Source organism: Pantherophis guttatus, chromosome 1 (genome assembly GCF_059756535.1).
Source record: "Pantherophis guttatus breed Tessera chromosome 1, ASM5975653v1, whole genome shotgun sequence".
Taxonomy (NCBI): Eukaryota; Metazoa; Chordata; class Lepidosauria; order Squamata; family Colubridae; genus Pantherophis; species Pantherophis guttatus.
In genome coordinates this window covers 55,691,219-55,704,729 of record NC_142063.1, presented here as the reverse complement: position 1 = coordinate 55,704,729, position 13,511 = coordinate 55,691,219, and the positions used below count along the sequence as shown (strand labels likewise).

The following is a 13,511-nucleotide window of genomic DNA, read 5'->3' as shown; positions in this document are numbered from 1 at the left end:
CGGAGAAACACGGTACGCATTTATTCACTACTGATTCTCTTTCCTGGAGCAATTGGGTTGCAGTGTTAAAAGGTTTTACCAGTAGGCTCTTTTATTGCTCCTCTCTAATGCATTTTGTATATCTGTGTATGTCTATGCATGTGAGTTGGATCCAGACTCTTATAGATAAAAGGTTCTTTCCTTCCCCAAGAGGTTTTTCATTTAGAGGCCCCATTGATGGAAAGAAGGAGGTGATTTTGACTGACTCTCTTTTCCTGTTTCTAAATGGAGGTTTAGAAGAGAGGAGAAGGTAATACTGGGGACTAAAAAGGAGAAAAGGAGGTAAGAAAGGTGGCTTTCTCTGTTTTTTTCCTAGTTCTTGGTACCTTTCTGAATAAACTCTCCATTCAAACACTATGGCAGTAATGCAAAAGAATTTGCATTCAATCTATTGCTTTTTGAAATGATTGTTGTATAGCTTAATGTTGTATTATAAATAGTTTTCAAACTACACATTATATAATAAAAATTCTATATATAAAGTTAAGTTGAACCTTAGCATGCCCCATATTTAAATACTTTGCAAGACTAAAAATAATGCTTACATATAATTCTTGTATTTATATATTATTATTTCTTAGATTTTAATTTCTCCAGAATCAATCTGATAGCATAATTCAGTAGAAATCAATTGGCAAGAACATGTAAAAAGTAACCTTCATATTGCAAATGTTTTAGAGAGCCAGTTTGATCTCTCAATTAGAAGGCAATTAGAAGCAAGAAGACTGAGTCTTAATCCTGCCTCAGTAATGAAAGCCAATTGGGTTACTTTGGGCCGATCACTCTCTTAGCCCACAATGTCAGGCTCAAGATGGCAAGCTGGTCAGTCAGTTCCTGTCACAACCAATAAATCAACACTTGAAATATGTAGAGATTCTCAGCCATCCAGATTATGATTGTCCCAAAGGTGCTTTTTTTTCCCAAGACGCAACTGGACTTCCTTGTTTTTCTTTGAAGACATTTTGCTTCTCATCCAAGAAGCTTCTTCAGCTCTGACTGGGTGGTTGAGAATGGAAGGATTTATATTCCTTGCAGACAGCTGGTCATTTGCATCCTTTTTTGAGGGTCTTTGAAGCACTTTGATGTTTAACTGTGTCCTCAGGGTCACCTGAGTAGTGCAATCTGTGACCCTGAGGACACAGATACACATCCAAATGCTTCAATGACCCTCAGAAAGGATGCAAATGACCAGCAATCTGCAAGAAGTATAAATCCTTCCATTCCCCACCATTCAGTCAGAGCTGAAGAAGCTTCTTGGATGAGAAGCGAAACATCTTCAAAGAAAAACAAGAAAGTCCAGTTGCCTTCTGAAAAAGCACCTTTGGGACAGATCAACACTTGGTTGATTTGATAAAAGCAGACCCTGCACTTGCAAGAAAATGCTAGGAAGAAGATATTGCAAATGTTTTAAACTGCTTTTATTTCCTTCTGCAAAATTATCATATAGCAGAAAGGTAATTTTATAATCCTGGAGTCCCTCCAGTTGATAGCCAACAGTGTTGACAAATCTTACAGACACTTCCTTTGGAGCACTTCTTATTTTTACATTTTTAAAAAAGTAAACAGCAAATTAGCAGATCAGGAAAGCAGCATTAGCGGCCATTATTTGAAGATCTCAAAACAAGCTCTCTAAATTTCAAGCCCAGTGTCCCAATTTTGGAGACAACAGTTATATTCTGCTGACATCAGTCAAACATTTTGTAAGCGTCAGAAAGGAAATTACTTCTTAAACTGAAAACAATGAATATAGTGGTGGATAAAAAGAAACAGACAAACTATTTTACCTCTCTGGTTAAAAAGATACAAGTGCACTTGTTAACAATCAGTCTTGGAACCTATTAAAAAATCTATGAAACAAGAAGTTGCTAGTAAAATCTGTGAATGGTACCAGGCCTATTAAGTACTAGATATTAAATAAAATGGAATAAAATAATACATTGCTGTGGGACAGTGTTACAGTAGTTAATAATGGTACCTGGGAGAGGAGTTTCTCTTGCTCAGCAATGCAATGGTACAGCACTATGTCACATGACATCATGCCTTAGTGACGGCAATCCCTGCAGTCCCCACTGCCATTGTTAAGTCAGCATTGTGTGTGGTTGTCCTTGCAACTTCTTGCTAGCTTTCAACCACCAAGTAGGAAGCCAGCAGGAAGTTGAAAGTTGCAGGTGCCTCGCAAACAGGCTGGCAGGCAGATTGGGGCTGTGCAAGGTTGTGTCAAGCAAGGGGCTGTGACAAACACCTTAGAACCACAAGTCTGTGGCATGAAACCCCAGAGTTGCAGCACCTTCCATGCTGATCAGGATGGTGACCCCAGGAAAGAGTAGTCAGGGAAAGATGAGGAAGGTGAGCTGGGGGGGCAGCAGGGGGTATGGATGTAAATGCAGGCTGGCTCAAATTTTTATCACATGATGATGGGGGTATTGCAACGAGCTGAGATGGCGCAGTGGTTAGAGTGTAGTACTGCAGCTACTTCAGCTGACTGTTAGTTCAGCAGATCAGCAGATCAAATCTCACCGGCTCAAGGTTGACTCAGCCTTCCATCCTTCCGAGGTGGGTAAAATGAGGACCCGGATTGTTGGGGGCAATATGCTATTTAGCATACTGTCTTTGGTGTAAGCTGCCCAGAGTCCTCGGAGAGTGGGCGGCATAGAAATATGAATAATAAAAATAATAATAAATAAAATAAAAATTCAAGATTCAGTCACAACTCCATTTTTTCAGCACTGCTGTAAGTTCAAATGGTTGCTAAGCAAGGACTACCTGCATATTGATTGATTGATTTGTATGCCATCTTTAATATTTTTATAAAATATTTTAACAAGGTGGCAAACATATCCAACACACCTTCCTCCTATTTTCCCCACAACAATAATCCTGTGAGGTGGGATGGCCTGGGAGAAAGTGACTGGCTCAAGGTCACCCAACTGGCTTTCATGGCTAAGCGGGACTTGAACTCACGGTCTCCCACAATCTAGCCTGGTGTCTTTGACCAAACTTGCTTATTTATCACTTATTCAAGCACTTTCCATCCTTCTATTTTAAATATTACATATTCACACTATTTTTATTATCATATTTGAGACTGAAGAGGAAAAAACGTTTTACTAAAGGATAGTCACCATTTGATTACTAACCTGCTAACATCTACTTTATACGATTTTTCAAAGTTTATTTATAGTTTTGAATACAGAAATATTGATACACTGCATAGGTTGTTGTAGTCTTTTTTGAAAAGCAATTAGCAGTTTTTCACTGCCTGCCTTCAATTTTAAATGGATGTTTCCTTTATGAAAGGCTTGTGATGGAATATTATCGCTGTGCAAGGCTGGAAGAAGCTGATATTTTACTTCTGGTCCCAAATAATTTTTCAGGAATGGTGCTTTGATATGAGCAAATTATATGAAAAGGATTATTAGTTCCGACAGTATATTATTATAATGCTTACCTTTATTATAGCAGCCCTATGGTAAAAACGTCTTTTGGTATTTTGTTTTTAAAAAGTCCAGTTTTTTGGTCTATCTTTGTTTTGAACACCCTGAACATAATTGGTCAGAATTCCTTTAATACAATATAGTGTCTATCCTAGAAGGCTCCAGATTACATTAAAATGGGGATGGGAAAGCTTGTGGTTTAGGGCTATGTGCAGTCCTCAGTGTAAGTTTATGCAGTTGTAGACTCATTTCAAAAAAAAAATGTTGCTAGCTGTTTCAATTTCTGGTAACAGAGATCTATTCTTATTTCTTGACCGGCAGGGAAGAAAAGAGAGGGAGAAAGATACATGCAGGTGTGTGTTTGAGAAAAAGAGGAAAATAGGTTTAGTCCCCTTCGGTTCCTCCCTGTCCACTATTGGTTTCATGTCTTTTCCATACCTGCATGTAACTCAGACAGATAACATTCCTGAGCATGAATCTCAAGGCGAGCAAATGACAAATACACATCGGGACATTATGACACAAACCCTGCCTCTTTAAGTATTTGCATGCAACATCAGAAAGCAAGTAAGAAAGAATGGAGTTTGGGTCATGATATACATTACATCTTTTTGATCTCACAGAGGTTAGATATACAGTAGATGCCAATGCTCTTCAGGATATAAAGGCCACAGTACATTTTTTTTTTCTTAAAGAACAGTTGATAAATCCTGTTTATTAACTTAGATCCAAGCAGATATCTACTGCAAAACTGAGAAGTCTAATATTTCTCTCTTGTTCAGAAACAGACATTACTCATTAGTCATGAGAAGAAGAAGATCTGAGCCTTCTACAGAGCCAAGTCAGGCGGAAGTAACACTAGAGCAATTATTTCATGTATATATTGTTCACCAGCATAAGTAGCAACATTGTGAGGGTTTTCCCTGTCACTCATTGACTCTAGCTATGCTTTTTTTTAAAAAGAAAAAAAATCTATACAGGGAACATTTTGCATCTCAGGAAAATTCCAAGTAGTTTTAGATTAGATTTACTACTATGAAATAGTTGTGGTATAATGAGTAGTGAGACTTGGCAGCGTTCATATTTAAAAACATTTAATAAGCAAAGACTAGTTTCATACAAGCATATATTAATAGTTGTGAATTCTTACCCCTTGAGAAAAACAGAAGGCAGCAATTCCCAGGGGCCAAAAACAGCAGAGCATTGAGAAAATGGCTAAGCCTAGGTGGTCTCGTGGAGGAAGCATCAGAAAATTATCTTCACTCTCACTGTCACTTGAAGAGTCACTCTAGAAAGTAAATTAATTTGAAAACAATGACCAATTGCAAACTGTACGCTTGACCCACAAAGCATTCAGCAGGACTAGAAATCCAAATACTATGGATGTTTAATGTTGTTGTCAGCATTTCTCCTGATGCCTGGTAGGCAAATAATTTTCACTTGGCAGGAAACTTCCCAAATGAGGAATATAGTATTGTCTCAATATTTTATTGATTTGGGTGGATTAGGCAGATATCCCAGACTCTTCTAGACAGATGGCATAATAATAATAAAAGAGATCAAGTTCTGAAAATCAATAGTTGAAAGATTATGGCATAAATTGGCCCTGGTGGTGCCCGTGGTTATCAGCACACTGGGTGCCATGTCAAAAAATATTATATGGCACTTAGAAAACCTGTGCATTGATAACATTTCCATCAGTCAATTGCAAAAGGTGACACTGCTTAGATCCACATATGTACTATGCTGATGATACATTATGATATTGTAGGTTCTTGGGAAGAATTCGATGCATATGATGGGATCTCACATTTTTGAATATATAAGAATAATAAAAGATATGCATCAAGTAAGAACATATAAAACAGAACCAAAACATGCCAGACAAAAACTTACAGGAGCTCACCTACCACCCTGTCCTAAGGCCTGGGAAAATAGCCAAGTTTTCAGTGCTTTATGGAACATCTTCAGGGTGAGAGTCATATTACTATTCCAGAGGGCAGGTGTTGCAACAGAGAAGGCAGTAAGTCCAGCCCAAACTCAAGGAACAGAGTCAACCTCCAGGCTCCAGGATTCTTACCTGCCACATAACTGACATTAATATGAATAATCCACTGAGAACAGAGATCTAAAAGATGGTATTTGGCACAGTCTTCACCACTGGTGTCCCTCTTAAAAATGAAAATACCTGACATTGCTAGGGAAGCAATTATGCTATCAGTAGGCTGACTGAGAAATTTCTCCTTGGCTTCAGTCCATAACTTACTTAGTTTGAAAGTCTAACTGTATTTTATAGATTTTAGTCGGATTTCATTCAGACAATATTAGCCTAACGATTTTCAACAATTACAGGTAATCCTCAATTTATAATCCAAATTGAGCCCAGAATTATGGTCATAAGTAGTAGAAGTTATTAAATGAGGTGCTAACATGATAACCGCACTTAATGACCATAATACTGATTTTCCCCATTGCGGTTGTCAAGCAATTGCATGAGTTGTTAAGTGGAACACAGGGTGCCTTAGTAGGTGGGAGAGACACTGGGATGTGGTTTAGGCCTGCACTGCAGCATCTCCAAAGCTCACACATGGCCTGCCCCAGGCCTCCCAGGACCTCCACCACCACCTGAGGCACTGCTCACACAGCTTCCCATTCTGTGGGTCCCATACCCTTGGGCTTCCCCCCATCACACCTTGCTTCACTTAGTTTTCCAAAGATCACCTTTTCCAATGAGAAGCAGCTGATCTACCATGTGGCCTTCCTATACAGAGTTCACCTTTTGCCCTCCTTTAGTGGCTGCTTCCAAAATGGCACCTACATCTGGGATGGCACCATGTGGCTTCTATATGGGAAGGTCATATGGTGATTTGGCTACTTCTCTTTCTAAAAGGCTACACAGATGATTAGCCTGCTCTCCTTGGGCAGAAAGATGATCTTTGGAAAACGTATGTGAAGTGAGGCATGATGGGGAATTTTTCAATTAAAGCTGAAAACCAAAATACAATGAAGTAATAGGCTGAATAAAATAAGTAAAAATAATAAAACGTCAGAGGAAGTTTTCAGAGGAAGGCTGCTTCAGAGTATGATCCTAGTAGAGAAAAATATCAATTCCTTGCTGTTTCCCAAATTTCCTGTCTGGTTAGAATCCAATGTTAGCAGACAGTGCTGCAGGCATCTGATGCCTTGTAGGGTTTTATTGACCAAACTAGGGCTGTAAACTGTTTTCACAAATCTAGACCATCCAGTGCAATAATGGGCTTTTATTTGTTAACACACATGCTCCTTTTTCTGCTGAATCTACCAACAGTTTATTTATTTATTTATTTATTTATTTATATTTATTTATTTTGTCAAGCATTTATTTTATGACAGATACAAGTGTAAACATAATTATAAATACATGAAAAGGATACAAATAAAAGAAAACATTAGGACAGGGACGGTAGGCATGCTGTGCCTGCTTCTGTCATTCCATGACCAAAAAAAATATCTTCAGGCTCAACCCTCTGGTCCTGCCAACCTGCAAATCTTCACTTATCCAACCACATATGTTTGATACTCTTGGGCAGGCATTTTTTTAAAAAACCACTTAGACTAGCCTTTTCCCCACTCATACAAGCACCCATATCACTCTCATATCTCACTTCCCATTCTTTTCATTAATAAAAATATTTTTGGAAGCTCATCCTCCCACTCTACTTTCACTGGAACTGACCAAGATGGATTTCTCTACCTCCCACTTCTTTTACTTGTGAGGAGATGCTTTTTTCTTGTCCAATCTCTAAAACTGTGCATCATCAACCCACCAATAGGTCCTTTGCCTTTCCCTATAAGATTAGGTAACACTCACCTAACTAGCCAAAGGCTGCCTTTTCCAGAATATAAAATGTGTCTGTAGGTAAACAAGTAATCAGAATACAAAACTATTCCAGTGCTAATGATGGTGTGTAAATAAGGGGAAAAAAGAATTTAATGTTATATCAGGAGCAAAGATATTTACATATATGTCTTCAAATAATTTATTTCAATTTTTATGGGCATTCTTTTAAGAATTCCCATGATTCGAGCAGAAATCTGGCCTCTAGGAAAATAAAAAAAGGAAGATAATGTTAACAGCTTGAGTTGTACTTAATATAGTAGGTCTTTTATTGCTTTATAACTTAGTGTCAAATATATGGGTTAGCAAAATTTTCAGCTTCTTTCATCTAAACTTGCTTTCTAATTATTCATACTTAGTGTCACAATCTTTTGTTATTAAATAACTGTGTGAACTAGTAACACAGAAAATTACAATGATAATAATAATAGTGATGATCATGGTAATAGCCATACAGAAACTATGTAAGAACAGTACTCACTGCCGTCAACTTCCACTCCTGATGTAAAGCAGTTGGCATTCTATTGATTTTTCTTTCTTCCCATTGAAACCTGCTTCTTCTGCATTACCTTGCTATAATATTTCTAGGACATCTATTATTACCTTGGCATTTAAGTACAGTAGCATTTTCAGCCTCCTAGTTTTCCTTTTATGAAGTATTTTGCAGACCTTCCCTCCATACTTTCATTTGACCTTCTTTCCAGCTGCATTTTTACACACTCCCCCCCCCTACTTAATACTGTAGTTTCATACTGGGAGGAAAAATGGATTTTATAATTTCTGTAAGCCATATCCTCTCATTCCCCTTAGTTGGGGGCAAAATGCTAACATTAAGAGTTCTTGAATTAAAGGGTATTTTTGTTTTTCCTCTCAAGCTGAATGCTCAGTTTATTAGTCAGGGATTTGGGATTTCAATGGAAAATTATTTTTCTGAATATGGGTAAAATAGAGCCATTTTTCATTTTTAAGTACATTCCACATTTAGATTCTAAGGTCCTAAGCTACTAAAAATTCAACTTAGTCATGTTATTCTTAATTAATTATGCTTTAATTTCTAATTCTCTGAAATAAAGGAAGATGTCTCTTGGGTAGAAACAGTTATTGTGCTATATATAATCTCCATTTTGTCTATTATTATTGTTTTTATATTAAACATTTAGAATTGTTATTTAAAAATTAGTACTAAGAATGTGTACTCAGAAGTTTCTGAGTGTACATTATGAGTGTAACCTTAGAAATTTACCTCATATTCCTGCAATTCCTCTTCCTCTACTTCATAAGATACTGTCTGGATTTTGATATCATTTTCCATTAGAGATCTTCCCTGTGTTTCTTGCTCATCAGAAACATCAACGGACGGGTCTTTGTTTTCCATGAAGGTTGTCTCACAATTGTCACCTTTGTTGTCCTTTACTTTGACACTGCTTTCATCCTTCACCAGAATGAAATTTGGACCATACAGTGCTTCAACAGCTAGTTGAAGAGAACTGGCATCCAACAACTGGTGTGTCCTTGCATTACCTGAATTTTGGAAGATATAGGAATATAATTTGCCATGACAACGATGACCGTGATAATCCTGATGATAAGTACAGCTACCATGAAGGTGTCCATTGTTCTTGGCCAACAGTGGATTCTGAAGTTCACTCACACTTTCCATTTTCCTCAAAAACTCAATGGCAGATGCTTCTAAGATAAATCAATGTTCTGAAAGAAAACAAACAAATAAAAGGCCAATGATTCATAAATTATAGAAATGAATTAAAGAAGTCAGCAATGATTATATCTATACTAAAGTCTGTACTAGTGGAAATCCAAGGACTGCAGTCAGATAGTTTCTAGATTGTACTTGACACTTAGCACATGCGCAATGCCCTTTAGAGAAAAATTGAGGAAGCTCACTGTCTAAAATAAGCATCAACCTTCCTTTCTTTGTTCTTGTTCAAAAGTATTATTAAAAAGTATAAAATACAGAAGAACAAGTCATGATGAAAAGAAATCAACATGGCTTTCACAGAGGAAAATCATGTCATACTAACCTTTTTGCTTTTTTGAATGTCAGTGTAGACATGGATAATCAAAGAGTTATATGCTTGAAATTTTCAGAAAGCCTTGGACAAATCTCAAGTGCCACAGGATTGTAGTGCATCTGATTAAAAAAACAGAAAGGAGGAATAAATTGGCACTTTTCAGATGAGATTGTAAAGTGGGTTTTCTCATAAAAGTATGTTGTGGCTTGTTATACATGTGACTTGTGTGTGTGTGTGTGTGTGTGTGTGTGTATAAAGTTTAATCGCTTTGGGTTTAGGCTGCTATTGGTTAGTTCCAGGTCTGTTTGTAATAAGATCACATTTGTTTACAAGCTGATTGTTCATAAATGAGCAGACATGGCATGAATTATCAAAATGTACTAATGCTTACTACCCAGGTATGGCCTTGTCCAAGATTTCCTTCTGGGTTTGGGGCTCTTCAGCAGCCACAACTCCAAAGCTTAACCAGAGTGCTGTTTGACAAATGATGACATTGATTACTTTATAGCAAAAGTTACAGATCTTGCTCATGTATTTCTCCCCTGCTGCTCAGCAAGTTTCCTTACTGAGCTCCTTAATCTTATTGCAAATTTCCTTGATGAAGGTGGGGTTTGGTAGGAATCAAGAATTCATGGCCTCAATGGCAACTATGGGATTGTCCCAGATAATTTCTGGCCTAATCCATATGGGTAGCCATATTTGAATCTTACATTCGTCTTGGAGGAGTCGGCTTGTGATCTGGAGGATGTGCCATCAGTTTTTGTTTCAAATGAGGTTTGTTGCAATCTGTAACTTCATCTGATATGGAACAATTAAGATAGTCTGATACAGGTATTTAATGGACCTGGATAGGTTTCACTCAGCAAGGCAGGATCTAGAGAGAGTGACTTATAATGTAACTGGAGCAACATCTTGAACCTGGGAGCATTTTTGCTTGTGGATGGTGCTTGGCAGCTTGAATTCTATCATGTATCAATTGGTTCTATGTCCCTCTTGCCTTGTTCAGTCACTTAGGGCAATGCATGATCCAGGAGGGCTTGCTTGCTTGCTTGCTTATTTATTTACTTACTATGCCATCCATCTCCCCATAACACTTCTTTGGGAGAAGTGTTGCTTCCAGCAGCCTTGAAGGAGGCTGCTGTGTGTCTTTCCTAAAAAAGCCTTCTTCAGATCCAGCAATTGGACAACTATTGCTCCATTTCAACTTCGTCTTTTGGGTAAAGTTTGGGGGTGTCAGTTGGAGAGCACCCTAGCTAAAGTGGATTATTTGTTCCTCTTTAAGTTCAGACCTAGACTTGGTTGCTTTGGTAAATAAATGGCTAGGGGAAATTCAACTTTATATTTCTTGGCAATGTTTGATACGGTATTATTCTGGACCACCTATGACAATTGAAAGCAGGGGTACTATTTTGTAATACTTCCGAGACTTCTTGAACAAACAACATCAATCATTGTGGGTGTCAGCCCTTCAAGGTAAGCCAAATCAAGAAACAGGCTCCACTGAAATTCCAGGAATGCTATTTTATTGGTGTGGGGTATATTAACAGAATCTTTAAAGCCTGTTGAAATCCTTCACTGCCTCTTTTTAAGACAACAGTCAAAGCAGAACTTTCTGAGTCTCTAATGCCTTCTCCTTTCCCTGGATTGAGCAACTGTTTCCCCACTCCCATCTTCTTCTCAAGGCCAGACTTAAAACACCTGTACAGTGGCAAGAGGGTGATATAGGACTCAGCTCTCCGATCCTTGCTTTTTAATATCTATGGGAATTCACTTGAAGAAGTCATCCATTGATTTGGAAAGAGGTATCATTGATATGCTAATGACAGTTAGTTGCACATTTCTACTCTAGGCCAAACTGTAATCTTGTCCTGATGTCTAGAAGATGTGGATGCCTGTATAGGACAAACTGAAAGAGAACATACTGGAATCCATCAGTACTGATTTTGACTCTAATGGAATGATATTCCCTCTGAAAGACCAAATCTATGACTTGGAGGTTCCCCTAGAGTGGCTACTGCTAGAGATGCAGATGGGACATTGTAGCCAATTGTTACAGTGAAGTTTGTGAGTATTGCCTTGTGTTCCAATGGGCTTCCAGGTCCAACTGAAAAGCCGGTTTTAACTATTAAAGCTTATGTGACTTGACTCCCAGAATTGCCTCCAAGTAGAACTGTCGTAACCTGTTTCTCCCAGAAAATGATATTCAAGATCTCTCCAATTCGTGAAATTTGTAGAGGAGTGACCCAGATACAATGCCTCTCTGTGCATAATTCCTTTCCCCTGGCACAAGGTCTACCTAGAGGTGAGGCTGGTGGGTACTCTGCTTTTGTTCAGGATGGCTGTGAAAACTGTGTTGTTTGAAAACACTTTGGGTGTAGGATAGTTGCCATCAGATTACGGATAGAACTCTCAATATAAAATATACTTTCTACCTTAAAAAGGATATTATAGAGTTAAAAAGGCATCAAAATGGCATCCAAAATATTTAGGGACCTGGAACAGCTACCTTACAACTGGCAACTAGAAACATTTAGTGTAGCATTAAAGATGGCAAGGAGAGATATAACAAAAGTCAATAAAATCAGCATAGCACATAGATAAATAAATACAGAGAAGTGGTTTCACTTTCATCCTTCTCTCACAATGTTAGAATTCAAGATCGCTCACAAACTAAGTACAAGGAGACTGGATCAACAGAAAGAAATCTATTTTCATATAGCACATAAACTGTGCAATTCACTGTTAGAAATTTTGGTAAGGGCAGCCAGTTTGGAGAGCTTTATGGAGAATCAGGTTACCAGTTCCTACTCATATGGATGCTTATTTACCCTTTTCTGAGTGTAACAATTATGTAATAAATACTGGTTGCCTACCCATCCATGCATATGAGTTTTCCAAATGGCACTAGGATAGGCAGAATTCTACACACATTGGACCTATATGTTGTAGTCTGGTTTGATGAAACAAGGATCCAATTGTCTGTTACAAACCCAAGAGAATGAAGAGCCCCTTTGGCTTCTAAGGTTTAGTTGGAGACAACATATTGTAGGAAGTTAGCACCCACCCCTCTCCTGGAAGAGTGAAATATTTTAGGAAATATGAAAAAGGCAGAATATTATATTTCCCTGGGATAAGCATGTTTTGAAGCAGCTCCCATCTTCCTGCCCCCACCCTTTGTCAATGGGCCATTAAGGCTTGGGCCAGTCTATTCTACATAACAAAGATCTACCTCCTTCAGGCAGAGCCATAGTAGGAATTGTCAAAGATAGGATTAGCCCTCTACACAATAGCAGCAGAAACCCACCACATGTGACCTGGGAAGCACATGTGACCATCAGCCAGCAAGGCCCCCACCCCCTGGGAGTCTGACAACCAATCAGGGTACTCTTTTGGGGCCCCAAGAAATGCAGAACCAGAGAGAGCATAAAAACCCGAGGATTTTCTGTATCTGCCCCTTTTTCTGTTCAGGAACTCAAACCATGTGATCCTGTCCACCATTAAACCATCTTTCCAAGCAGTCTCCATGTTTCCAGTGTCTGTTTCCCCACTTGGAGCAGAACCCAGAAGGATGTTTCTTCCAACAATATCATAATGCATTTGACAGGTTCCAAGAAAAAAAATGCTGGAAGTTACTAAAGTCTGCCTGGTGGTAGAACTATAGCTGAGGATTTTAGCATAAACATTTCTACTAATGGTGTGATTTGAAAGCACTATTGGTAGTAGAAGTAGAGCCTTGAAGGTTTGTTTGAAAAAAAAGTTACTGAAGTAGTTAGTGCATTTGGAGATTATGAATTCTTGGCACATTAGTCCTTTTCTTTAATCTTACATTTAAAATGAATGGTTTACTTCTGTCTCCTCTCTTGCATTTCTTTAGATCATCCAATGTCATCCCAGGAATGTCCAGGTCCTACATAACTTTATATCAATTTCTTGCAAGCACCTTATTTAATATTATATCAGAAACTGATAAACAGGCCATGAAAATGCTTCAGGGGAACAACAGATCTGAAATGTACAATACTGAAATCCATTATCAAAGGGCTAAAGATCTGGGCTACATGTTGCATAGTGCTTTGAGAACACAGAAAAAATGGAAAGTATAGTCATTAGAAAGTGGAGCAAAGTGTGGAC

The 13,511-nt window shown here is 38.1% G+C and overlaps 1 protein-coding gene across 4 annotated transcripts in view; it reads right to left on the bottom strand.

Annotated features, from left to right (window-relative positions):
* SYNDIG1L (synapse differentiation inducing 1 like) overlaps positions 1–13,511 on the bottom strand; it is a 50,910-nt gene that overhangs the window by 4,913 nt on the left and 32,486 nt on the right. For 2 of the 4 annotated variants that reach the window (XM_034418099.3, XM_034418098.3), the window contains exons 2-4: positions 9,390–9,499; positions 8,594–9,057; positions 4,624–4,761 (exon numbers count right to left, since the gene is read on the bottom strand). In XM_034418099.3, the coding sequence (XP_034273990.1) occupies positions 4,624–4,761; positions 8,594–9,010 (555 nt within the window). In that variant the 5' untranslated portion in view covers positions 9,011–9,057; positions 9,390–9,499. The remainder of the gene's footprint in view (positions 1–4,623; positions 4,762–8,593; positions 9,058–9,389; positions 9,500–13,511) is intronic. The other 2 variants (XM_034418101.3, XM_034418100.3) reach the window with 1 other exon arrangement.